Source organism: Festucalex cinctus, chromosome 17 (genome assembly GCF_051991245.1).
Source record: "Festucalex cinctus isolate MCC-2025b chromosome 17, RoL_Fcin_1.0, whole genome shotgun sequence".
Lineage (NCBI taxonomy): Eukaryota > Metazoa > Chordata > Actinopteri > Syngnathiformes > Syngnathidae > Festucalex > Festucalex cinctus.
Genome location: NC_135427.1, coordinates 6,540,989 through 6,567,707, shown reverse-complemented (window position 1 = coordinate 6,567,707; position 26,719 = coordinate 6,540,989). Strand labels below are relative to the sequence as shown.

General features: G+C 44.0%; 2 protein-coding genes across 8 annotated transcripts in view; one reads left to right on the top strand and one right to left on the bottom strand.

Annotated features, from left to right (window-relative positions):
• Positions 1-2,924, bottom strand: part of l3mbtl2 (L3MBTL histone methyl-lysine binding protein 2) — a 10,699-nt gene extending 7,775 nt beyond the window's left edge. The window contains exons 1-5 of one of the 2 annotated variants that reach the window (XM_077502189.1): positions 2,804-2,924; positions 560-991; positions 387-480; positions 176-309; positions 8-86 (exon numbers count right to left, since the gene is read on the bottom strand). In XM_077502189.1, coding sequence (XP_077358315.1) covers positions 8-86; positions 176-309; positions 387-480; positions 560-907 — 655 coding nt within the window. In that variant the 5' untranslated portion in view covers positions 908-991; positions 2,804-2,924. Of the gene's footprint in view, positions 1-7; positions 87-175; positions 310-386; positions 481-559; positions 992-1,383; positions 1,481-2,803 lie in introns of those variants that run through there. The other variant, XM_077502188.1, reaches the window with a different exon arrangement.
• ep300a (EP300 lysine acetyltransferase a) lies at positions 1,774-26,719 on the top strand. 6 transcript variants are annotated; one of them, XM_077502185.1, is made up of 34 exons: positions 1,803-1,997; positions 2,504-2,608; positions 3,635-4,134; positions 5,000-5,592; positions 7,633-8,312; positions 10,448-10,627; positions 10,742-11,072; positions 11,231-11,350; positions 11,557-11,796; positions 11,905-12,010; positions 12,136-12,261; positions 12,555-12,672; positions 12,761-12,902; positions 13,000-13,074; positions 13,821-13,906; positions 14,211-14,363; positions 14,540-15,013; positions 15,636-16,041; positions 16,121-16,239; positions 16,365-16,428; positions 16,543-16,718; positions 17,376-17,464; positions 18,059-18,139; positions 18,231-18,287; positions 18,376-18,453; positions 18,534-18,601; positions 18,686-18,836; positions 18,919-19,065; positions 19,149-19,262; positions 19,382-19,547; positions 19,706-19,873; positions 19,961-20,122; positions 20,440-20,721; positions 22,011-26,719. In XM_077502185.1, the coding sequence occupies exons 4-34, from the start codon at positions 5,499-5,501 to the stop codon at positions 24,906-24,908; spliced, it is 8,151 nt and encodes a 2,716-aa protein (XP_077358311.1). In that variant the 5' UTR covers positions 1,803-1,997; positions 2,504-2,608; positions 3,635-4,134; positions 5,000-5,498; the 3' UTR covers positions 24,909-26,719. The 6 variants fall into 6 exon arrangements, with proteins under 6 accessions (XP_077358310.1, XP_077358308.1, XP_077358311.1 ...); XM_077502184.1 differs by having other exon boundaries at positions 1,774-1,871; positions 2,504-2,604; positions 3,635-5,592; XM_077502182.1 differs by having other exon boundaries at positions 1,774-1,871; positions 3,635-5,592.

The window sequence follows — 26,719 nt, the reverse complement described above, 5'->3', positions numbered from 1 at the left end:
CGCTCACCATCCGGTACTGCCACTTGTGCCGAGCGAGCTTTTGTCAATTTGCCCAAGACTTTGGCCTTTTTCGCAATAGGACTTTCCTGCCGAGAAAGCGGTACAGAATTGTGATTTCAATGCATATTTAAAAGTAGTCCGTACTTGTTGACAGAAGGACAACATTATTTCTTACCTCCAGGCGTGTCGCTGTGTTTGACTTCCTGAATCGGGACGCGAAGGAGCGCGCACAGGTCACGTTACAGAAGCGTTTGCTTTTTGAGTAAAAGCTGCTCCGGTAGCCAGTTGTTCCGCACTTCTCGCACGTCACTGTAAAAAATATTTGAAATATGACATTCAAATTTCCCATTCATTATACATGTTCCCTCATTTCACTATGCACCAACCTTTTTTTCCCTTTTTAGATTGCTTTCTTCGTTTTCCTTGTTTCTGACGTTCCACATCGTGTGACATTGATGGTACTATTTCATTACTTTTTGTCTGTGGAAAAAGACACAATTGGAAATCTGAATGCTGTTTTAAGAACCTTGTGAACATTTCCTATACAAAAACGACTCACCGTAATATTACACTCTTTTGGCTCTGCATTAATGCTCCCGTGTTTGATGGAAGGAAGGCAGTCATTACACCCATTGCCATTGCAGGAACAGTGCGGGCGGACAAACACAGTGGGAACCGCCCCAGGTCTCAGCTTCGGAACCCCGAAGGGTGATATGGACTCAAAGTAGTCTTTACCAAAATGGTCACTGCAAAGGTAACAGTTGGGCGAGGCGAACCAATCGCAGCGAGTACGCTGAACCTGCTTCTCCCATTTGCGAAATTCCTCCGGGTCTTTTGGGAATCTAAAAAGTGTCACGTTGTTTTCAGAAGATTTGCCACATCCATACGCCACACAGTAGTATGGCATCCTGTATGGCGCTCGTCCAATACAGTTGACAGCAGATCTACTCCCACGACATACTTCTTTCACACGATATGTCCTTCCTAAGTTCTGTGAATGAAGCAGAATGATTTTTTTTTTTATGACATTGTTTTATTAAGAACGTGCATTGGAACAAGGGTTTGACAAACAACTAATAAACAGGATATACGTGACATCACGTAATTCATGTAGAAAAACATTAACAAGGGATAAATCAATAAATAAAATAAACAAATAATAAATACATAAATAAAAATGTGGGTTAAATCCACAGTGAAAATAAGAACCAACAAATATCTCCAGGCAATCTTTGAACCCAAGAGCAACTACGTGCTAATTATGAGCGTCTTTGTAAAGTCAATAAAATTACTAAATAAAATGAATCGGAAAAATACTATACGAAACAGTTCCACAAGATCGTAATAATTCGCTGCATATATATTTTAAGTTACAGTACTTACAGAAATGCCGTGATAGAATTGTTTACTCTGCCGAGATACTAAAAGTCGCATACGTTTTACGTCATCATTGTCGAACGTCCGTATTCTCGCGAGACTATCAGGAGACTCGATGGGCGTGAGATTTGACGTTTAATAATAATTGCTCACGTGATTTATGTCATATATCGTGAAGTACATTATTTTACGATAGCTACTGTCAGCGATCCAAATAAAAACATCACACCCGATTGATTGTTCGAACAATCAAGCAAAAATAATTTCATTGTCAACGCACGTAATTGTTGTGAAACATGAACCAACATTTTCAACGAAAAGATTTGCAGAAGCGAGTTGCCGTTCCGCCAAAATTGCACACAGTGGCGCTGATGAATTACAATATTTGGGATTGACGCTATCGATTGAGAAAGGCTTTTTCTTTTGGACCTCAGCCAGGCATCATCAGTCAGCCTTGTGCACTTTTTCAAAACTGCATTTCAAACCCTGATCTGGTAACGTTGTTATTTGTATGGTGCATTTGAACGCAAGTGCGTGCATAACTATTACAATTGCACTTTGCTGAAATTAGCTCCACTAAGTAAGCTAACATCAACAGTATGACGTTAGCTCAGAAGCAGGTAAACATTGATTTTTAAACACATTGATTTTGTTGGATGATTTTTGTAACTTATTTTTCATTCCAAAGGGAATCTCTAGACATTTGACACAATTAATTGGATGAATATGTCCACCAAAGTTAGTGGACACAGCCCGGATTCTTGTAAGTTTGTGCGCATTTATTAAGTTAAAAAAGGCAGAATATGGACGAGCCACCATAAATAGAGTCGGGTTGTGAATACAATTGAGTATTATTTATGATGCCAACCACAAACCACTGGACTGTATCATTACGAAGATGATGCATGATGATGATGATAATTCAATGACTAAATAAGTATTTTTATTTTTTTCCACTCAGTTATAATTCAAAGAGAGAGCCCCAAAACAATTTGAATGGTGGACAATGATGATGAAGGCTCACACCAATGGATTACAGATAGTTTGATGCTGAATATTTTACTTTTTACTGTCTAGGCACACAATTATTTATTTATTTTTCTCCCTATTTTGCATTGTCCATCAGACCTCACGACATCAGCCATCTCCTCAACCAACCCGCCACCCGACTGCACACTTTCTTCTAAAAGTTTGGCCTCCACCCACACGTGTTCTCCGCCCAAGCAGGTAGGTAAGACCTCATTAAAAAAAGGGAAAAAAATGCTGTACGTAAGATCAAACGTAAAACAAACTACAATAAACACTAGATGATTTAAAAAAAAAAAAATGATGGAAAAGTACAAATAAAGGAGAAAGTGGAGCTTTCGGAACAGGAGTTTGATGCATGTTAATCAATAAATTAAATGGTTCAACTGTAAACACTTACCAAAAATGTTCTTTAAATATTCTATGCAGCCCCATTTGTCTTAACACGATATTCTGCTTCATGTTGTGTTTGTGGAATATGAATTAAGCAGCAAAAGCCACCCGCTTTCATCCAGTGTCGGGGAGGGGACGGCCATTTTGTCTCTCGCCTGTCGACTGGAAATGACATCACAGTTGCTCAGGGATCAGGTAACGACCAATCGCGGCTCAGCTGTTTTCTGAGTTTGGTCACGTGACATTCGTGAACCGTTTTCTTGAACTTGGTCACGTGACATTCGTAAACCGAGCCGCGATTGGTGGCCACCTGAGTCCTGTACAACAATGATGTCATTTTCTGTTGCCAGAATGTGGCAAAATGGCCGCCTTCTGAGACCGAAAAATATTTTGCTGGTTAATTCATATCCCACAGAGCCACATTCACAATATTAATCAGAATGTTTAGACTAATGGGGGCGCATACAATATTGTATTGTAAAGAATATTTTTGGGTTGACTTCCTCCTTAAGTAATGTGAAAAGATAACTGGTGCAATTATTTAAAAAAAAAAAATGTATTAACAAGTACAGTACATACGGTAGTAGTATAGTAAAAAGATCATTCAATACTACTCCAAAAGAAGGAAATTATGAATACATATAATTTGGTTCATTTCTTTTTTTTTTTGTTTAAAAAAATAAATGTCTTAGGCCATTATTTTACGAATGTCCCAATATATTGTAATTGTGACTACCAAAAAGCACGTCATTAGCGACATCATTGTGACCAATAATTTATCAATGATTGTAAGTTACTGAAATGCATTTCTCTATTTGTCATCTTTTGTGTTTTGCAGCCACATGATATGCAATAATTCTGGCGTGGAAGAAGACGGCGTGAAATGACAACGCGGGTGTTGCGTTCGTTTTTGTCCGTTTTGTGCTTGCATGCCAATTTTGTAGATTGTGTCTCGTTTTGTAGCATTCATCTTATATTCATGTACAATATGTATTTATTTACGTGTATATATTTTTTTATATACATTTTCTTAACAAAACAATTTTTGATTGTTTGTTTGTTGTGCCATAACAGATTTGAATGGTATCCCACTGTGACAATTTCTGACATTTTTTAATTGAATTTGCAGTTTCCCCCACTAATGACACTTGAGTTGCGTTTTCATCAACTTGTGTCACTGCAGTGTGCGACACAATCCAGATGGTGGGATACGTTGTGGTTGACTGTGACCATTTGGAGGTTTGGAACGTTATCAGTGACGCTGCGCTTGCTGCATTCTTTGGCCTGCCGCTCTGGATGACCTCATTGGCTTGATATCAGCTCTTCAAATGCATCAAAGTAAATAGAAGTGGAAGCGTTGACGCTCCCATGGCGTGTTGAAGGTGAAATAAGAGTACAGTGTCATGATCGAAAATGAAAGGACGGGACAAAGTTCACCACTTTACGAGCGACCACATGATGGTTTGTTAGTGCCCATGACGTGGGTAACTTGCACACTGAGCAGATTTTGGAGCAACGTACGCTACATCTTTTTCAGCAAGCCAACGCCAAGATGCATGTGTTACGAAAGTGTGGCTTTGTAGTAAAAGAGTGTCAATTCAAAATGGCCTGCCAGCAGTCCAGACCTGTTTCACATTGAAAAGTGGTCGCTTCTTCTCAAACACAAACTGTCAGATACTCGGGTTGTTGTGAACCGTCGCCTCTTCTTGCGTAAGGTTCGATAAAACACATAGAAAGGGAACATTTGTACTTTACAGTTTGGGTTTGTATGATATCTTTGTGACATCATTCCTGGATTTTTCCTGACACTCCTCGTACGGCGTGTAATTTACATACAAAGTGTTGGTAACAGTACTGGCTATAATAAAAAACAAAAAACAAATAGTAAGTGACAATTTGAATGTTAATATCAATTTATATAAGAATGGTTGTGCACAAAATAACAGAAAACTTGATTTTTAGCAAGAATCCCAGGATACGTTCTATTTTGTGTTGTCAAGTCACTTTTGTTTATTGAAATTTAATATATTTATTCTATGCATCCATTCTAAACAAAAAATGAAAAGGAAAGGAGATTTCTAAGATGTGATGCATTTATTTCTAATCAACTTTTAATGTAAAAGGGGAAAACTTTTTCGGTCATTGCACTAATAAGAGTGAATTATTTATTATTATTAATTATTTTATTTTATTTTATTTTTAGTTGCCACCACCTCATCCTCACCCGCTCCCACCAGCGGCACCACCATCACTTGGCAGGCAAACGAGCCCGACATTATCTCCAGTCAGACTCCGCTGGAAAGGAGGGTGAAATGACGGATGCATCCATGGACGAGAAACCCGGAGACGGTTTATTTACATCCGAAGAAGCTGTCCAAGTTTAAGGGGGGGGGGAAGCCGCTGCGTGCGTTCTCCCCTCTTTACTTTCACCGACCCCCTCCTCCTCCTCCGCTGGCAGAAATTTATAAAGAACAAAAAATCCGACGAGGGAGGGAGGAGGGGGGTTGATTATACGCCGAGGCTGAAATCGAGAGGCGAACCCAGGGAAAGAGGAGTAATTTGTACACGGGACTTTCCCCCTCTTAATCCCCCAAAAGGAGGGGGAAAAGTCGCAATATTGGAAACGGAAAGGAAAGAGCTTTTGACGGCGTGAAATCGTCTGCAATTGTGGATACTTTATATATTTTTATTTCGAAAAAAATATGGCCGAGAACGTTCTGGACTCTGGCCCGCCTTCAGCCAAGAGGCCTAAACTCTCCTCTCCGGCACTTTCCGCCTCTGCCAGCGATGGAAACGGTACGTATGGCTTCGATATGTCACCCGTTACGGTCGTATTTGTCAACTCGGGCCCTTTTCGCCCGTTTTTGTGCGCCTGGAAGCGGGCGAAGACGCGGGATTCCTCTTGTGTTTTTGTCGTAACTGGCTAACGTTAGCCGCGCTAGTAGTAGCACACGGAGTGTGTCGGACGTGCGGAGGAGCCCTCCCAGCTAGCTCGCATGCTTCCAACCATTACAGCCGGGGCGCTAGCCCCCCGTTAGCCATTTGCTAAGCGACATAACTGACGACTCGACTGCCCCCGTGTCTCAATTGCCCTTCTAGTCGGGCTTTACTACAAGTTGAGTACAAGCTCGAGTGGTCACGTTTGGACACTTTGTCACACTGACAACAAGCCAATACATTCCGGCCTTGTCTTATAAAACTCGAAATTTTGCTAACGTTTGAAACCTATCACACCGCCCCCCCACCCCTTTATCACCAACCTGAGTTCCCCTGATTTTTATTTAATTTGTTTAAAAAAAAAAGCAGCCGTTAAGGTTTTCAGAAAGGCAGAGGTTGTCGACGAAAGGGCCTATTAGGGAGCTAAACTCGAGCTTTTTTTTATTATTATTATTTTTTATTTGTATTTTTTTTTACTGGTGCTTAAGCATCAATTGCCCGAGCTGGAGGTGTTTTTGTGGATGGCAGCTGGAAGACTGGCTTGATCGCCAAACTGGCTAACATGGAGTATGGACAGCGCCATGTCCAAAACACCAAAATCAAGTTGGCACGTAGACACTCCTCCGTGCATGAAAGTCAGTCTTATCTCAACCGCTTACTTTATTTTTCTTATGTAAAACTGTTGATTTTTTTCGTTGTTAGTGTAAACCTTTCATAGCTACAACTTTCATACTTTGTATTGTACAGTTAAAAGTAAATTCATATTGAGGCAAATACTCTCCTGACCAAAAAAAAAAAAAAAAGGCTTTTCTTTTGGGAACACTTTTTGAGCATGTCATAAGTTGCTTTAATATAGTACATGTGCCATCAACATGACTTCAAAGTTATGGTTTTGGTAACTGAAATGCAAATTCAACAAGTGGACATGTCAATTGATCGCATTGTATATCATTATAGAATAGAAAGCCTTTATTGTCATTAAAATGGCAGGAGGAAAAAAAAAACCTCCCAAGTTGGTGTTTAAAGGATGAACAAATACTAAAAACGTGGAAGCGATAAAACGATAGCATAAAGCTACACTAAACATGAAAAAAAAAAAATCTCTGCCCCTTCTGCATGGAACATGTTGCAAAAGGACTGGAAACTAACGGAACTTGTTTCATTGAATGATTTTAGATCCAGATTAAGAGCACTTGAGACGGTCTCATTGATTTGTAACTGTTTTATATCATTTGTATGTGATTGTTAGTGAAACCTTTATTTGTAACTAATGTAAACTGTTTTGCTGCCTCTTGGCCAAGACTCCCTTGAAAAAAAGTTTTTTGTTTTTTTTTTTATCTCAAATGGACTCTCCTGGTTAAATAAATAAAAAAATGCAATGCAAATGACAGTAAAGTAATTGTTACATATACAGTGGCATTGAAGTCAAGAATGATGAATCTACAAAGTAAACGATGCTAAATTTGCAGTGTAAATGGACCTATACATGTGGATAAGTTGTAATGAGAAAATCATAAAGCATAGAAGACAATCGGTCCTGTAAGGGGCTAGCAATGCCCTTTTCGGTCAGAACTTCCAACATAAATGGTCATAGTGATTGACGTTTGCACGTACATGCAATACATGCTGAGTTTACGCTTCTGCTAGCTGTAGTTATACTTTTTGTCACATTTACAAGTCAGTCACATTCTGTGCTGGAAGACATTTTAGGGTGTGTGTTTGCACATACAACCTAGCCCCAATGTGTGGTGTTATGCTTAGTGTATTCATTGTATGTTCACTGTCACACCTAAAAAAATGAAGGGTTGTTATCCCTCTTACAACGTGGCTGTGACCTTTTTGCGCTTTCCTTGATGCGCCACCTTCACTTATTTGTTCAAACTTTGTGATCCGTTTCAGATTTTGGCTCACTGTTTGACTTGGAGCATGACCTTCCAGATGAGCTCATCAGCACTAATGAACCAGGCCTTGTCAATGGGGGCGATCTCAACCAGTTGCACACCACCCTGGGGGGAGGTCCCGGGGGTCTCGGTCCGGGCGGAGGCAGCGGAGGCCCAGGAGGAGGGATGGGATTTGGGCTCGGTCCAGGAGGAGGCATCGGGGGAGGTCAGGATGCGGTGGCCAAGCATAAGCAGCTGTCGGAGCTGTTGCGTTCAGGGGCGCCCACGTCCACTCCACAGGGACACCAAGGGGTCTTGGGGAGCCCGGGAGGCCCGACCACCATCGGACAGCACATGGCGAACATGAAGGCATGCCCCGGCCAGGTAGCTCAGCAGATGATGGGGCAAGGACAACAACACCTCTCGCCCCAGCAGCAGGCAAACATGATGCAGCAGAATGCCGTCGCTGGAATGATGGGCGGCGTCAACAGGGCCATGATGGCGGCACAGCAGAAAGGAAATAACGGACAGTCGCAAGCGGGCCTGATGGCGAACCAGGTGATGAACGGTTCTCCCAGGATGGGCTTCGGGAATCAAGGGATGGGCAGCAACAGCAACCTGCTGGCTGAAACGTTGCAGCAACAGGGAGGAGGGGGCCAGGCAGGCATCCGAGGCCAACAACCGGCCACGTTGAACAAGGTGAGGCTTCTTTTACGAACATTTCTTATAGCACCAAATTATCTGGCCTTTACTGCAATATATAACCATGCGCTTTGTATGAATGCTGTTAGAAATGTCGAGAATTTATTTCCTTATGTTTGACAGTGAACTGGTGCAGTGGTATGTTGTCGGTATTGAGTAAGTGGTGGAGGTTGAGAGGTTTGCTTTGCCTGTAAATGAACATATTTGATTGGTTGTCAATTGAGCTACAACGAAATCCTGGTCGGTGAAAATCCACGGCAGGGAGACCTCATAAAAATAGACAGTGTTTTAGTTTTTCCCCTCCTACACACATTGAACAAATTTCAACTTCGTAAAACACACCGTCAAATATTCTTCAGCACCTGTTCTCGTTCTCTCGCTTTTCAGAAATGGCAGCCTGTTGTTTGTAAAACATCACTTTGAGGAAATGAAAATACTCACACTTGCACTGTTCTCCAGATAAGAAGCAAAGTGTGCTTGCTTCCATCTGTTGAATTGTCACTCCGAGTTGAGGTTTACTGTAAAACTCACAACCTAAACCAAAATAGAATTAAACACTATTTTAACACGAATTTACAACCAAACCATATAAATGGGTCAAAATGAATGATAGGCGACTAGCTTAATGCTAACATGCCATGTGAAACACCATTGATGGGCAAAGGGAAATTAGCATAGATGTCATTTTTCAATTCTGCTTTCATTCAGTGGTACCTTGACTTGGTTTGCTTTCGAGTTTTTCGCGACACAAGCCTTCGCTCGGCAGATGTTTTTGGTTGGACTTCACAAAAAGCAGAAGTTGGGCAGACAGTGAACAATTCTTGGATGTAGCGGTGTTGAGCACTTCAAGTTATGGATATTTGATCATAAACAGTGCAGCAACACATGTAGTCAGACAATAAAACTGCTCACGGGCATACAAGTCTCTTTTATGTACATAATGTTTACATTATAGTGCCCCCTGGTGGCCAAGGATGCACACCAGTAGGAGCTGTAAAATTAAAACATCAAATTCCTTGCATTATATTTATTATATTTAGTTTCATTATCAATAAGTGCTTCAGTGCTATTTTTCTTGTGACGGACACCTTACAAATTGTGGGTGGGGGGCTCGAATGCATTAATGGCGTTTCCATTCACTTCAATTGGCAAAGATAATTTGAGTTTCGAGGGTGGTCATTTAACAAAGTAAACTAGTACAATCAAGGCACGCTTCACTGTATTTTGATTAGCTTGTTGCTGTCAGTGCCAATCAATGTACGTTAGCTGCGCATGCTAGCCCCTCAAACACAAGGCACTACTTCTAAAAAAAAAAAAAAAAAAAAAAAAAAAAAAGGCACATGAATCTTCATTGTGCTTAAGAAAAAAATGTGTAGGGTAATGGTCCTTCATGGAGGCAAGTAGCAGAAGTCGGAAGTGTTAATGTGTACCTATGATCTTTTTTTTAAAATTTTTTTTTATCTGTTTCAAATTTGAGACTAGTTCCGGTTTCTTAAGCGTGGCCCTGTATGGATACGTCATAAATGTAAATGACAAAAGGCACTTCTCGTGGAAGATGGAACTAGGGCGAAATCATAAAGATGGGGATGTTGATAAATAGATCCACGTCTGGTATACAGTGAGAGAATCCTAACTGATTGCGGTTTACCACAAAATCTCCGTCATTTAATTCCAGGTGGGTTGCGGTGATGTCTGCTTGCCAAAATGTCTCTGGCCCGACGCAAATGAGTCTCGGACACTCATGGGAAATGGATTCTATGGGAGCGTCAGAGAATTGTTGTGATTGTTGACTCAGCAATCACGCTTTGCTTTCTTTAAAAAAAAAAAATCACAAAAAGAGCTAAAGTGCATTTTTGCATTCATTTACCAGCTGAATATTTTTGTTTTTTGCATGGTCACAGTTCACAGATTTTTTTTTTTTCCTTATCAATTTGTTGTGGTGCAGAAGTCGGTTAACTGTTCCATTTGTGCTGATTGTTTGGACACATTGTATTTAATATATTTCAATTGTGGTTGTACAACTTCCGCAGTAAATATTTTGCTCTTGGCCGCAACTGCTATCTCATGTTTACGCTTTCTTTTCTGTCACTGTCATTGACCACACGCGATCACGTTTTCTCATGGGTCTCTAGATGGCGATGATGGGCAACCAGGTGGTCTCCTTTGGCGGTCCATATGCGGGGCAGGGCAATCAAGGCCTTGCTGGTGCAGGGATGGGCTCTCAACATCCGAATAAAGGTCCCATGGCCAACAGCCTGGCTCAATTCAATGTGGACAAGAAAAGTCAGGCCATTCAAGGAATGGCCACCATGGTAAGAAATACTGTAAATCAAGTGTTGTGTATACAATAATTCTATGTGATTTGAAATGCTGTAAAACTTTGATTTGTTACTTTCCAGCAAACTGCCTTTGCTTCCATTTTGCAGGGCTCACAGCAGTCCCAGTCGGGTGTGAGCGGACCCTCGGTCGCACCTGTGGGAGGGGCACCTGGCATGCTGCCCGGCGCTCAGGGAGGTCTGGCGGGACCTGGCACGCAGGTCTCGGCAGCCTCCGCCGCGGCTGGAGCGCCGCCCACCGCTGATCCCGAGAAGCGCAAGCTGATCCAGCAGCAGCTCGTTCTCCTGCTCCACGCCCACAAATGCCAGCGGCGCGAGCAGGCCAACGGCGAGGTCCGGCAGTGCAACCTGCCTCATTGCCGCACCATGAAGAACGTCCTCAATCACATGACGCATTGCCAAGCTGGCAAGAATTGTCAGGGTGAGTTGACGCACTGGAAATTAATCTAACTTCATAGTCGTTCATAGTCACCATTTATTGGATTTAACTCTTGAAACTACTCTTGAAAAGAGTTTCGTTCTATCCGGTGGTTACGTTCGAGGCCCACCTGCGATAATTTCATCCCTTTTCTTCCTCAGTCGCTCACTGTGCATCGTCAAGGCAAATCATCTCCCACTGGAAGAACTGCACTCGACATGACTGTCCAGTTTGCCTGCCACTGAAGAATGCTGGGGACAAGAGGAACCCGCAGTGTGAGTGTCTGTATCTGACCAAAATTTTTAGTTTTTGTTTTTACACATTTTTTATTTTATTTTTTTAACTCATTGGAACTGCTGGCCTTCGTTATTGTATTTTATTTTTTTTCATTTGTCATTACGGTTGTTAAAGTTTCATAAAAAGCTATTTAATTAAAGATGCTATTTAAGTGTGTCTAATTGTCCTCTCTTGTCTTATGTCCTCACAGCGCTTCTCGGTGCAGCTGCTGCAGGTCTGGGCAGTTCTCTTGGGTCAGTCCCTGGTAGCCAACCAAGTGCTCCAAACCTCAATCCTCCGAGCCAGATTGACCCGAGTTCCATAGAAAGAGCCTATGCAGCATTAGGTCTCACCTACCAGGGAAACCAGATCCAGGGTCAGCATTCTCAGACCAACATGCCCAACCAGGCCCTCCAAGGCCAGGCCGGTATGAGGCCTATGAACCCAATGGGTAAGTCCTTTTTTTTTTTTTTTTTTTTAAGGGCTGTTTACAGGAGAAAGGTGCATACATGCATTTTATATACATAAGTAATTGTCATCTCTTGATCTCTTTACTCAGGAGCAAATCCTATGGGAGTCAATGGAGGTGTGGGTGCGCCTTCTCAGAATCAACAAGCCAACTTACTGCAAGACACTATGATGCATCTCAATGTGAATAGCCAGGGGTACGAAGCAAGAATCCACCTTAATCCTAAAGAGTTTTGAACTGCATATAACTAGACTTCCTAATTGGGTTGAGACCAATATCTTGTCAAGATTTTCATTTTGAAGGATGTTTGTTGTTCTCCAGTTTGATGAATGATGCCAGCGGGGTCGGCTCCATGCCCACAGCAGGCCCTCCCTCTGCCACAGGAATGAGAAAAAGCTGGCACGAGGACATCACGCAGGACCTGCGAAATCACTTGGTACACAAGCTGTAAGTACTGACAGCAGTTGACTCCCCCCCCCCCCCCCCCCCCCTTGATCAAAACCTAAAATGGCTTCTAAATGCACTGACTAGTGAAGGTGTTCAATCTTACAAATCACAACATTGGACTTTTCAATTATATTAATATTAAAGATGCCTTTTGGACTGATTCCTCCAGGGGATCAACATTTATACGATGCTGCTGTTTGTGTCATTTCAATAATGTCTTTTTCATCTAGTATGCATAATGCGGAGTAAATTAAGCTGAGCTAACTTGTCATTTCTTTCCTCATCACCCGCAGTGTTCAGGCCATCTTTCCAACTCCAGATCCTGCAGCTTTAAAAGACCGCCGTATGGAGAACTTGGTGGCCTATGCCAGAAAAGTTGAAGGAGACATGTACGAGTCGGCAAACAATCGAGTAAGTGGCCACGGGTGTTATTTAACAGCCATTATCGATCAATATTTTATCCTCATTTTTGTTTCATTTGACTTGTCCTTCTGGGCAGGCTGAGTATTATCACTTGTTAGCTGAGAAGATCTATAAAATCCAGAAAGAGCTGGAGGAGAAGAGGAGGACCCGTCTCCAGAAGCAAGGTCTGGGTCATGGCCCTGTTGGCATGGGTCAGTCTCCTGCTGGCCTGCCTCCAAGTGAGTGTACATGAACTTGCGATATTCACGTGAACAATAAAAGCAATTAGGAATAGTTGTTAAGTTGATTTATGTATCTTCATTGTCATTTTTCCAGACGGTCCCCTCTCTGACCCATCTATGGTACGGCCCACTGGACCCAATCAGATGGTCAACAGGATGCAAAACCCAGGTAGGCAATCATTGTATCATGCCAGATAGGGGTGTGAATTGCCTAGTACCTGACGATTCGATTCGTATCACGATTCACAGGTCACGATTCGATTCGATACCGATTAATCCCGATACGAATTTATAAGTCGATTGTTGCGATTTTTTTCATTCAAATTTAAAAAATACTAATCAGTAAGCTTGTAGAGTGTAAGATTTATATGAAAATGTATTATTTATTTATCTGAAATTTCAGTCTTATAGAGGTTGTAATCTGTTTCATGTTTGAACAGCATTAAAATAAAATATTAAGGCTTAATGTTCCGTTCATATCACATTCTTCCATGCTCAAGGTGTGAATCCTAACCCGAAGTCAGACGTTTTGTTGAATATTTTTCCATTAAAAATTGAAGTTTAAAAATCGATTCACACACACACAAAAAAAAAAAAAAAAAAAAAAGGCAATGATAAGACGTTGAATCGGTAAGACTACCGAATGAACAATTCTGAGCTCTTTAAAAAAAAAAAAAAAAAAATCGATTTTTTTTTTTTATTGAATCGATTCGAGAATCGCGCGATGTAGTATCGCGATATATCGCCGAATCGATTTTTTTTTTAACACCCCTAATGCCAGATAATGTTTACTAGAGATGATCTTGCTGCTGTTGCAGCAAAACAGCAAGAAAACCAATTCAGTATACCGTCCATTTATTATAGATGTGAATTGTGATTTCCAATTGAAGTGGTATGTGTGGCGTGTCTTGTCAGGCATGAATCAATTCAGTCAGATGGGGATGCAGTCTATGGGCCAGAGGTCCACTCCTCCTCTCCCCTTGGGAACATCTGCCAATCAGGTTTGTACAAAATGTACTTTACTTGTTGTGTTATATGAGCTTGCTCTGTGTTATGCATTAATTTATGGATATTTTTTTTTCATGTTCATTGGCTATGTTGTCAATTGATTTGAATAGAATCACTTGTAAAGATTTATTTTTTTACAGTGACAAACAACTGCTGCTCATATTACAGTGACACATCCTAATCTGTATTCTGACATTAAAGGCGACACGAGTAACAACAATCGCTTTCTCTGACTTTCTACGCCACTAGATAAAAAATCTCCAATTTTTGTGTTTATACATGTGCCTGTACCTCTAGATGGGAATTGTTGGCTCTAGGATGGGTCAGCCTAATGTCGGCCAACTCCAGAACCAGTATCTGTCCCAGGGCCAGTTTCCTGGCTCAGGACCTGTGGTTGGAACAACTCCTTCTGGGATGACACAGCCTGGACTACAGGGAGGCATGGCACAGGTAAGATCATAAAAGTGTGACTCATCAACTTTTTCTGTAAGCAAAGGGGAAATTAGATTTTACATTATTTTTTAAACAAGATCATAGTCGAGAATTGCATGTTTTCTGAATATTTGATAAGGTTCCATTCATTGAGTTTTATTTCTGTCCGAAATATTCATTGTTTATTTTCTCAGACGCAGATGGGCACTCCTCCCTCTCTCCCAGTTCCGAGTCCTTTAGCACAACCAGGTTCTGCAAGCAGTTCCGGCGGAGTCTCCACGGTGGGGCCCCTGGGTCCTCAGAGTGTCGGCGGCGGAGGCCCCAACTCGACTTCCTCCTCGATGACTCCAAATGCAAACCAGCAACCCAACTCCCTTCCCCACTTAGGAGCCATGCGCGGCAGCTCGCCCTCTCCGGCTCACAGTCGCTCGCCTACGCCTCACCAGACACCCCCCAGGCTCGCCGGGTCGCAGACCCCTCAGCCGCACACCCCTAATGCACCGCAGTTGGCACCACCCCAGGCCCCCCAGCAGAACCAGCTGGGCCAGGGTCCTGGCTCCAACAAGACCCTCCAGCAGCCGCACATCGGCGCCGGCTCCACTACGCCATCTCACCCTGGACTTGGCTCAGGCTCAACACCACATGGTGCTCAGCTGCCACGCACTCCGGTCAGTGTTGGTTAACTCATTAAAATCCGAAAACCTATATATACTTTTTTTCATATGTTCTCCTTTTACTCCCAAAAACGTAGTTATACGTGTTTTATTTTTTTTTATGCTAGAGCATACAGAAGGCTTTGATACAGCTTCTGACCTGAAGAGGTCGCTTAAAGCAATGGTAGTTATTACAAGAAACGGCCAGCAGGTGACAGAGTATAAGATATGAGCCAGGTCCATGTTGCAACAAGCTCGTTTTGCCAGTGTTTTGTGGGTTTTGTGAATAATGATGAAACATAGCTATATTCTAATGCTAATTGCTGCCAGTCAGAAACAGATACAAATATATATTTTTCCTGATGAAAGAAGAGACTCTAATCTTTCTTTTGGTAGGTTCCCTGTTTTTATAGCAATAGAACGCAATATTCTGTGGGCCTTGCAAAATCAGCCATAAACCAGTAAAACGGCCGGGAGCCAAGGAGTTTGCTTCAGTGAAAATGGGTGCAAGTGAATGAGTTAATTGATAACAATTTGCACCACATTGTGGTGTTTCTTAGGCTGGATTCCCACCTGATGTCCAATCGGCCAGTTCCGCTTCATGCCTGTATTCTAGTTTGTTTCTTTTTGTCTGCAGTTGTCCCAAAAGGGTTCATTCCAAGCGGACAGCCAAGCTTTGACTCCAGCCTCCGTCAACAGCCTGGATACTTCGTCCCAACAGGTCCAGTCGGACAGCACGGCTGCCATGTCAGACCATAAGTCCGAAATCAAGCAGCAGGATGATGCGGAGGAGAGCGACACCAGCGGCGGCTCCAAGGGGGGAAAGCTCGGCAATGTGAAAATGGAAGAAAGTCCTGTGAAAATTGATGTGAAAAAGGAGTGTTCCGGCGAAGGAGGCAAGGTCGTTCCAATGGATACATCGACCACCCTGCCAACGTCGGTTGTGAAAACTGAAGACAACAAACCGGACGTTAAAAAGGATTTGAAAGAAGAAGAGCAGTCGTCCGACGCGGCTGCATCACAAGCACCAGCAAAAAAGAAGAGTAAGGGAAGGTTTATCTTAAATGTGTATCTAGTTGATCCAACTTGAACGATTTTACCAAAGTGTGTACGTTTTCCCAGTTTTCAAGCCAGAAGAGCTTCGCCAGGCCCTAATGCCAACACTGGAGTCCCTCTACCGTCAAGAACCGGAGTCGCTACCCTTCAGGATGCCTGTTGATCCACAGCTACTGTGCATACCTGTACGTAAGCATGCAGTTATTTTGTTTTTGTTTTTTCCGTCCATTTTGATTTGTCTTCTCCCTGTAAATGTTTTGATTGTATCCAGTTTCATGTGATCTAATACCTGTGCATGATGTCTTAACAGGACTACTTTGACATTGTGAAGAACCCCATGGATTTGTCCACTATCAAGCGGAAGCTCGACACAGGTCAGTATTTCTCTTTCTTCTTTTAATTAGTGGAAAACCTCGACAATGTTGCCAAAGCTTTTATGATGCTGTTACAGTCGGACTTCTTTATGACCATGTGTATTGTACTTGCAGGCCAGTATCAGGATCCCTGGCAGTACGTGGATGATATCTGGTTGATGTTCAACAACGCTTGGCTGTACAATCGCAAAACATCTCGAGTCTACAAGTGCTGCTCCAAACTGGCGGAGGTCTTTGAACAGGAGATTGACCCAGTCATGCAGCGACTGGGCTACTGTTGTGGAAGAAAGGTGAGACCTGGTCTGAAATAAATATACTCTATTGCTTTCTAAATGAATCATAATCAAATGAGCGCAATGATGAGATGTATTTGTAATTAAATGTTTAAACGTACAGCAGTTGTGAGAGCCTGGAAGTTTTTTTTTCCCCCCTTTAATTTCAATCTCTAGAATTCACATTTAGCCCTGTCATTCCCGCCTCCATGTTGTATCAGTTTGTCTTTGTACACGAAGCTACGCCTTCTTATCACGTAGCAGTCAAGCCCTTCTCAAAGTCTTTTTGGATGCACAATTGCAATGCAATGTAATGTTTCAAGTGTTTTGAATGCTTGAAGCTTTGGAGCTAAAATGGTTTTGGCAACGCCATTGCCATATCATATTTCTCAGACTCGTCTATATTTGGTTTTGCTGGCAAATAAAACAACTGATGTGAATGGTGCTTGTTTGTTACGAGGGTCAACTAAAACTTTGTTCTTATAAAATCAATCATTTGTAACAAAATCTATTAACCCGGAGGGAGTTATTGCCTGTCACATTTTGCACTGGGCTGCATAATATGTTCCAAAGGGAGTCAGTTATGTTTTTGTTTGATGCCAGTAATTATTGATTTGATTTTTTTTTTTTTTTTTTAGAAATGTCATTGACTGTTTGTTCGCTTCTGCCCATCAGCTGGAGTTCTCCCCTCAGACACTGTGCTGCTACGGGAAGCAGCTGTGCACTATTCCCCGAGACGCTGCTTACTTCAGCTACCAGAACAGGTACAGAGGAATTTCTTATCATCATGACGAATGGACAAGTAGAAAAATGAAGGGACTGATAGTGGATTCAGATGAAAATATCTTCATCTGATTAATTGTGTCATTTCCATCATCTTCAGCATCCTTGTTTTCCATGTTGTACCTAATACATTGGCATTTGAAAAGTCAGTCTTTTTGTATTTTTTATTTTTTTTTTATGGGATGGGAAAAGACCAACTTTGAAATTAACTAAGTCATTGTTTCCTGCATAATATATTATGCTCCCACCTCCTTTCCCTGTTTAAAAAAACAAACATTTTGTGCTGTTTTATGCTCATCCTATTTCATGTTTGCTTTGCCTCGGATCTCGTGTTGTCATGTGACTTGTCTCTCTTCCTTTCCAATGGTTGTGATACGCCCATTGTTTTTCCACCCTGTACAACCATGAACCTCCGCAACCATCCTCTCCATCACTAATTTCATCTACCAAGCATTTGCCTGACTTTTGCGTTGATGACTTCCCGCTCTTCTGTGCATCCACTTCTGCTTGCCGCCTTGACTGTGCTGTGGGCTAAAATGGCGTAGTTCACCAAAATTTGGGCTTATTGCTGACAGGTACCACTTCTGTGAGAAGTGTTTCAACGAGATCCAGGGAGAGACCGTGTCGCTGGGTGATGACCCCACTCAGCCACAGACGTAAGTGTTATTGTGGGATGTTTGATTTTTAGTTTTGCCACTGCAGTGTTTTCTCTTACTTAATTTAATGCCTTACTCAAATTTCGTTCAGGTCCATTAACAAAGAGCAGTTTGAGAAGAAAAAGAATGACACACTGGACCCTGAATTGTAAGTTTAACAACTCGGTCATCAAATTTTGACATCAGAGTGTGACCAAATTGCATGTAATGTATGTCTCACACTTTCTTGATTTAAGGCTTGTTGAATGTTTGGACTGTGGACGCAAGATGCACCAGATTTGTGTTTTACACAATGACACAATCTGGCCGTCAGGGTAAGGAGATTTTATTTATTTTTTTCATCACATGGAAAACTAAGAAGTTGACTTTAACTCCATTTTGTGATATGCCGCAGTTTTGTATGTGATGGCTGCCTCAAGAAGTCTAATAAGACGAGGCGGGAGAATAAGTATTCTGCTAAAAGTATGTAACTAATTCTATTATTATTATTATTTTTTAATGGAATGAAAAAAAAAACCAAACTTTGCTGGTTCTCTTCTCTCTCAGGGTTGCCTCAGACAAAGTTAGGCTGTTTCCTGGAGACGAGGGTGAACGACTTTCTGAAGCGTCAGAGCCACCCGGAAGCTGGGGAGGTCTTCATCCGAATGGTGCACGTCTCGGACAAAGTTGTGGAAGTGAAACCCGGCATGAAGTCCAGGTACGTCGGCAACCGGGGCGGCAACATGTTCATTTGACTGCTGTGTATTTAAATGGAAGGTTTTCGTGATTGTCGTTTTCAGATTTGTGGATAGTGGAGAGATGTCGGAGTCTTTCCCATACAGGACAAAAGCCCTTTTTGCATTTGAAGACATTGACGGCGCAGATGTTTGCTTTTTTGGAATGCATGTGCAAGAGTACGGATCAGACTGCCCTCAGCCAAATCAGAGGTATGCACTTTTGACACTTTTTAATTTTGGAATTAAATGAACCTCAACCAAAATTGTTGACTGTTCTTTTCTCATCCTTTCAGACGAGTTTACATCTCCTACCTGGACAGTGTGCATTTTTTCCGGCCGCGAAGTTTGCGAACGGCTGTTTACCATGAAATCCTCATTGGCTACTTGGAATATGCCAAAAAGTTGGGGTCAGTTCTATTTTTTCTAAGTTTCGCAGGAATCATGTAGTCATGATAACATAGCACATACGTTCTCTTAAATTCTGTCTGTCAGCATCTGTGCTCACTTTTTTTTGGATACTCCCCAGCTACACAACTGGGCACATCTGGGCATGTCCGCCCAGTGAAGGCGACGACTACATCTTCCACTGCCATCCTGCTGATCAGAAGATTCCAAAGCCAAAGCGCCTCCAAGAGTGGTACAAGAAGATGTTGGACAAAGCTGTGGCTGAGCGGATCGTGCACGACTACAAGGTAGAGGGCCACAATGTAGTCTCTGCAAATGAAATTCCCATTTATTCCGATGGAGGATTTTCATTCAAATCACGATGCAATGCTCCATATAAAGCCGCTTGTTGACGCACCTCCCAGTAATGACACATTGCATTTTATTTTGGTTTCCTCTCTTACAGGACATCTTCAAGCAGGCGACTGAGGATCGTTTGACCAGCGCCAACGAGTTGCCTTACTTTGAAGGTGACTTTTGGCCCAACGTGCTGGAAGAGAGTATTAAAGAGCTGGAACAGGAGGAGGAAGAACGCAAGAGAGAGGAGAACAGCACTTCTAATGAGAGTATTGATGTAAGTAATTGAGTGTTGTAAACCCGTGAGGTTGTGTTAAGTGACATTGACATTTTTTTTTTCCCCCCTCCCTTTTTTTGTGCGCAGGACTGTAAAGGTGACAGTAAAAATGCCAAGAAGAAGAACAATAAGAAGACTAGTAAGAACAAGAGCAGCCTGAGCCGAGGCAATAAGAAGAAGCCGGGGATGCCCAATGTGTCCAATGACCTTTCACAGAAGCTGTATGCCACTATGGAAAAACACAAAGAGGTACGAGAACGTAGAATGCTCACCACTGCGCAATTGATGTTATTGATTGATTTGAATTTGTCTGGCTGATTTTTGCTGCTTCCACTCTTCAAAGTGTTGCCTTACGCTAACAAAGTGGAACAACTTAACAAAAGCACAATGTTGCCATATTAGCGATCTGGCCACTGGATTTATTTCCGCTATTCCTGCAGAAGTTTTCAAAAATGTGTTTTATTTTCTGGCATTTGCTTTATTTATCCAAAGCAATTTGTTTTGACAAAGTCATTGTCTGAGAAAAATCACTGAAAATTGTTCATTTTTGTTCTTTTTCTCCGTAGGTGTTCTTTGTGATCCGGCTGATCGCGGGCCCAATGGCCAACGCGCTGCCCCCCATCGTGGACCCCGATCCGCTGATGGCCTGCGACCTCATGGACGGCCGCGACGCTTTCCTAACGTTGGCGCGGGACAAGCACCTGGAGTTCAGCTCGCTGAGGCGCTCCATGTGGAGCTCCATGTGCATGCTGGTGGAGTTGCACAACCAAAGCCAAGACCGCTTCGTCTACACGTGCAATATGTGCAAACACCACGTGGAGACTCGCTTTCACTGTACCGTGTGCGAGGTGAGCTATGGATTGAAACGAGCTTTTTATTGGAAAGAAAATTATTTTCTTTTTTTAAATGACATTTTTAACATATTTTCAAGCTGCACTTAGTCCAAACGAGGTTACACAACTCAAGTTGGTTGACCCCTCTTCTAAAAATCAGGATATTTTTCTGACCAAATCGCTCAATGATCTTAACTTGTGAAGAACAAAACCAATGAGAAGACGACTTTTGTCTCTCCGAGCAGGTGAAAAGAGAAGCGGGCACTAATTGCTAGGTTATTTTTTTCCCCAGCAATTTTTATTTTTTTTTTACAGTTGCCAGTTGTTGTTTTTCCAGTCGAGCTGTCACTGCTTGTTTGTGTGACGTGTCTTAAAACACAAGGAAGCAGTGGCAGACTGGAGTGGCAACTAAAACTGTCAGCAAGGTAAGAGGTTTTTCTGTTTGTCGGGAAAAAAAACAATTATCTGCAGAAAAAATCTTAAAACACCAATTGGATTTAAATTCACTTTAAATTAAATCTAATAGGAATCTATCATTTGTTCTTTCCACCTTCAATTGGCAAGCAAAAATTTAAGAAAAAAATGATGATTTTGTTCATTCTATTTTTTTAGCTTAACTTTAAAAAAGGGAAAAAAACATTTTTCACAGTAAAATCTTTGACTGAGATTAAAGATTTTGATATTGAGTTGGTAATATTTGTCAGATGTAATGCTTGAAGCCGAGCTCGAGCAATTAAGTATTAAATTCAAATGTGAAAACTCAAACTCTAAAATTGAACTACAAAAATGAAATATTTTGGGGTTTTTTGTTGTTGGATAAAAAAACAAACAAATATGCTAGTCAGTATTTTGTCATTTGTATTTTCCAATTGATATTGGAAAGAATGGTACATGGATTAACAGGTTTTACATACTTAGGGTCTATTTAGACCTTATCCGATAAGAATGCATCTTTTTCAACTCTCAGGGTAAATTACATCTCTTCCTTAAATCTCATGAAAAATATCCATCCATTGTTCAATGGCTGGTGATTCTACTTTTAACCATTTTCTGACTGCTTACTTCCTGCTTGTAGTACAGGTTTACTCTGCATTTGAAATCATGAAGAACACATGAATTAAGCATAAATTGGAACTATGTTTTGACATCATAAGATCAAGACGGCACCTAATAGTTGCTTGACAGTACCTGGCCATTAACACAATGTTGTCAGAAGGAAATGTTACCCGAAAACCCAATATCTCCAACATGTCTTTTATATGTGGATTTGTTTTGAATCCGATTATTCATGTGATCTCTCGCAGGACTACGACCTTTGCATCACGTGCTACAACACTAAGGGCCACGAGCACAAGATGGAGAAGTTAGGCCTGGGATTGGACGACGAGAGCAGCAACCAGACGGGCGCCAGCACTCAGAGCCCGGGAGACTCGCGACGCCTCAGCATCCAGCGCTGCATCCAGTCGCTGGTCCACGCCTGCCAGTGTCGCAACGCCAACTGCTCGCTGCCGTCCTGCCAGAAGATGAAGCGCGTCGTCCAGCACACGAAAGGCTGCAAGCGAAAAACCAACGGCGGCTGCCCCATCTGCAAGCAGCTCATCGCGCTGTGTTGCTACCACGCCAAACACTGCCAGGAGAACAAGTGCCCGGTGCCGTTCTGCCTCAACATCAAGCACAAGCTGTGCCAGCAGCAGCTGCAGCACCGGCTCCAGCAGGCCCAGATGCTGCGGCGGCGGATGGCCAGCATGCAGAGAGCCGGCAAACCGGCTCCGGGCGGCGCCCCGGGGGGCAACGGCCTGCCGTCCCCGGGAGCCAACAGCGGCGGCACCGGTCCCGGCACGCCCACGTCCGCCGGCACGCAGCCCCCAACGCCGCAGACGCCCACCCCGGGAACTCTGCTGGCGCTTCCTCCGCAGCAGGGGGTCGGCGGCGTGGGCCCGCAGCAGCAGGTTCAGCAGCAAGGCGGCGCCGTCCCTCCTCAGCATCACCTCCACCATCAGTTTCAGGCGATGGGAGGCGGCGGAGGGGTGATGACCTCCCCCCAGCAGCAGATGCTGCCGCAGCTGCAGCCGCAGCAGCAGCAGCCCCCCGGCGTCCAGCAACTGCAGCAGCAGCAGCACGCCGGCGCTTTGCCGCCGTACAATCCCAGACCGCCGGGGGCGTCTCCTCTCCACCAGTCGATGGGGAAACCTGGACTCGGACCCGCCACCCCACCTCAGCAGCAACAGGCGCCCAACCAGGCGCAAGGGTCCGTCCCCGTGCAGGGCCAGCAGCAAGGACCCCCTTTGGCGGCCGTCGAGACGGCGCTCAAAATCCAACGGCTGGCGGAGACCCAGAGGCAGATGGCTCAGGCCCAGGCCCAGGCCCAGATCCGAGGTTTAGGGCAGGGGGGGATGATGTCCCAACATCCTCACCACCAAAACAACCCCGCCCAGATGGCTATGTCTCACATGGGCGCTCAGGGGATCCCCCCCCAAGCTCAAGGAATGGTAGGCAGGACTATGCTGGACCCTCAGCAGCAGGGGATGCTGGCGAGCATGCAGCAAGGCGGCCCCCAGTCTCAGTTGCCTCCTCAAGTCCAGCAGCACCTCCAGTCGGGAAGCGGCGGGCAGCTCCAGCAAGCCAACCAGCAGTGGGGGCCCGGGATGACCCCGCAGCAGAGGTCGGCCATGATGGGTCACATGACGGCGCAGCAGCAGTCGGCCGTCGCGCAGCAGCAGCAGCAGCAGCAGCAGCAGCAGCAGCAGCAAGCGCCGCCGGGAACCCGCGGCCTGATGCAGCCGGGGGGGCCGGGAAGCCTGCCGCAAGGGGCGCTGCAGGACCTCCTGAGAACGTTGCGCTCGCCAAGTTCGCCGCTCCAGCAGCAGCAGGTCCTCAACATCCTCCGCTCCAACCCCACGCTCATGGCGGCGTTCATCAGGCAGAGAGCCGCCAGGTACCAGGGGGGGCAAGGGGGGCCTCCGCAAGGGCCCGGAGGCGCGAGGTTCCAGGGGCCCGGCATGGACGGCCAGCAGATGAGCCAAGCGGGAATGAACATGGCTCAAGGGGGCAGCGCAGGGGGGAGCGTGCCCACCATGGCGCAGCTGCAGCAACTCCAGCAGCAGCAGCAGCAGCAGCAACAGCGGCCAATGTTGTCGCAGCAAATGGCGGCCCTGCAGCAACAGCAGGGAGCGATGCAAGCGGGCCAACAAAACATGTCCAGCATGACGCCACATTTCCGAGAGATGCTCCTGAGACGGCAGCAGCAGCAGCAGCAGCAGCAGCAGCAGCAGATGGCAAGCCAGGGACAGTTCCAACAAGGACAGCAGGGCTTCATGCAGCCTGGCCAGGGGCAGCCAGGAATGCCGCCTTCGTCCCAAGCTCAACCCGGGGGCGGCGTGAGGCTTCCGGGCCAGCAGCAAGGAGGGCCGCAGGGCGGTCCGGGCCAGCCAGGCTACCTGGGCAACGCTTCCCAAGTGGCGGCTGCCCTCCAGCAAAGGTTGCACCAAATGCAAATGCAGCAGCAACAGAATCCGATGGGAGGACCTCAAGGACAAGACGGAGGGCCGGGTGGCGGCGCCCCCCTTCAACCGGGTCCCAACGTGCCGGGACAGCAGCAGCAGCAGCAAGGCGGCCCCCCGCTGCCGCAGACCTCCCAAAGTTTGCTCCACCAGAACATCCACCAGAGGCTCCTCCAGCAGCAGCACCTGGGCGGGGGCTCGCCGGCCCAGCACAGCAGCCCCATGAGCCCCCAGCAGCAGATGGCCCAGTCCCCGCACCCCCACCTGCAAGGCCAGGGTGGCCTGGGTCCGGCGGGCGCGCTGGGCAATCAGGTGCGGTCGCCGCAGCCGTCGCCGCGGCCGCAGTCGCAGCCCCCCCGCTCCAGCCCGTCCCCCCGCATGCAGTCGTCCTCGTCGCAGCCGCAGCCGTCGCCCCACCGCATTTCCCCGCAGACTCAGACCGGATCGCCCCACCCCGCCCACATGGGCCAACATCACCCCAATATGGCGCCGCCGCCGCAGCAGCAGCCGCCCGGCGGGCCTCTGGATCCGGGCCAGTTCAGCTCGGACCAGAACTCCATCATTTCTCAGCTGAGCGGCATGGCGGCCATGCACGCCAACCCAGGCGGGCAGTCCGACATGTTGGCCCCAAATAACAACAACAATAACAACAACCAGGAACTGGCAGCAAACATGAACCACAACAGTTTGGACCTCATGTAGCACATTTGCGTGCCGGCGGAGGAGAGGGGAGTCAAACTAAGGATTTGACTAGTTTTCTTTTTTTTTTATTTAAATCTTTTTGTGATGTATAAAAAGTGAACTGAAGCTTCCTATGGGAGATCCGCAGCAGAAAATCTTACAAGTCAATAAATAAATTAAAAACAATGGTAAGTTATTGCTGTTAATATATTTCTATTTTTGCCAACTGTGTACAAAATGGTTGAAGGGCAACGTTTCAGGTTGAAGAGATTTCTTCCGTAGTCTATTACAACAATATTTTTGGGGACAGATAATTTTTTGCCTTTTTATGAGTATTTTTAAGATTTTCAATGTGGTGAAAAATTCGAGTTGACAAAGCTGTACCCCCGCACCCCCCACTTTTCTAAAAACAAGTTTTCCTCCTCAAATATATTCCCAGTCATGATTGTATCGATTTTGCAGAGGGATGCGAAGTACCTTTTGAGTTTTTCTGTCATCGGATCGTAAAACAAGCCTCAACGCATTTTGCATTTCAGTTTTTCATCATTTTTACATCCCACCACTCAAAAATGACATTTGGGGGCTCTGAAACTCCTCCCCCATCCTCCAAAGAACTGGCAAGGCCAACTTAGGTTTAGAGGTTGTGATTAATTTAAGTTTGTGTACATATATTTCCCATCCTGGCTTCTGAACTGTGAGAAGAGATTATTATTCTTTTTTTTTTTTTTTTTTTTTTTTTTGTATTTTGATTCAATTTACTCTCAGCCACGGTTTAATTCATTGTTAGTACTGTACAAAATTAAGAAATGGTGGATTTAGATACTGTATTTTGTAATGAAAATGAAAGGGGAAAACAACTTGTGTATATAGTTCAAAACATTTACACCCCCCCCCCCCCCTTTTAGATTGGATATTCAAGTACTCCCAAGCTGCTGTACAGTATTGAAATTTTGTTTTCTTTCAAAGTTCGTTAAAAGGTGTTTGGAGGTCATGCACCGATGCGCCTTTTTTTTTTTTTTTTTTTCTTCTTCCCCCCCTCCTGTGTTTCGTTTGGAGTGAAGAAAACGTTTCGTCACACCTGATCAGTCCTGCAAGCTGGATGTGAAAAGTTGAGGTGTCGCCAGGCGGGCTCGATTTCTAAGTCGTGTGACCTAAAAGATTTCAAGTGGTTATTTAGCTTTTTACAAAGACAACACATGATCATGATCACTATTTTTCATTCAAAAGCTTGCTGGGTATGGGGGGGGGAACCAGGTGGCAATATATCTTGAGACTTATTTTATAAGAAAAGAAAAAAGAAAAAAAAAAAGGAAAAACTGTCTTTTATATATAGATATATTATTTAATTTTATTTTTTGGAAATAAAACTTGAAGCTACAAGAATTATTAGATATGTTTTGTTTTGTATTAAATATATGGTGATGCAAAACGCCATTCATTCTGCCCTGGGAGTATATTATACCATCCTCTTTGGAAGAAATGTTTCATGTACATGAATATCGATGTAAACATAGTCACTGTACAAACCCATGGCAACTGAACAAAAAAAAAAAAAAAAGTTTTGTTTATCTCATTTCCGCTCCAAAAAAGAAGAGACTGGAAGTAAGACTATTTAAATATTTGTTAAGTATTCAAATGGAATCTTTGACCACTTTTTGTTTTCTTGTTATAAAATTTTGGTGCTTGCTGAGAGAAAGCAAAAATAACTGTTGCTCCATTTTCATTAGTTTCTTTTTATTTTTTTTAAGTTATTTTGGTGGTCTGACTGTTTTTTTTTTGTTTTTTTTGCCAATAAATTAATTGTACAATAAACGACGTTTGTACTGATTGGA

Bases quoted from the DNA above. Each gene is read 5' to 3' on its own strand.
- ep300a (XM_077502184.1), top strand. From the start codon at position 5,499: ATGGCCGAGAACGTTCTGGACTCTGGCCCGCCTTCAGCCAAGAGGCCT. The intron at 16,240-16,364 runs GTACGTAAGCAT...ATGTCTTAACAG, and splicing joins CACAGCTACTGTGCATACCT to GACTACTTTGACATTGTGAA. The intron at 18,602-18,685 runs GTATGTAACTAA...CTTCTCTCTCAG, and splicing joins GAATAAGTATTCTGCTAAAA to GGTTGCCTCAGACAAAGTTA.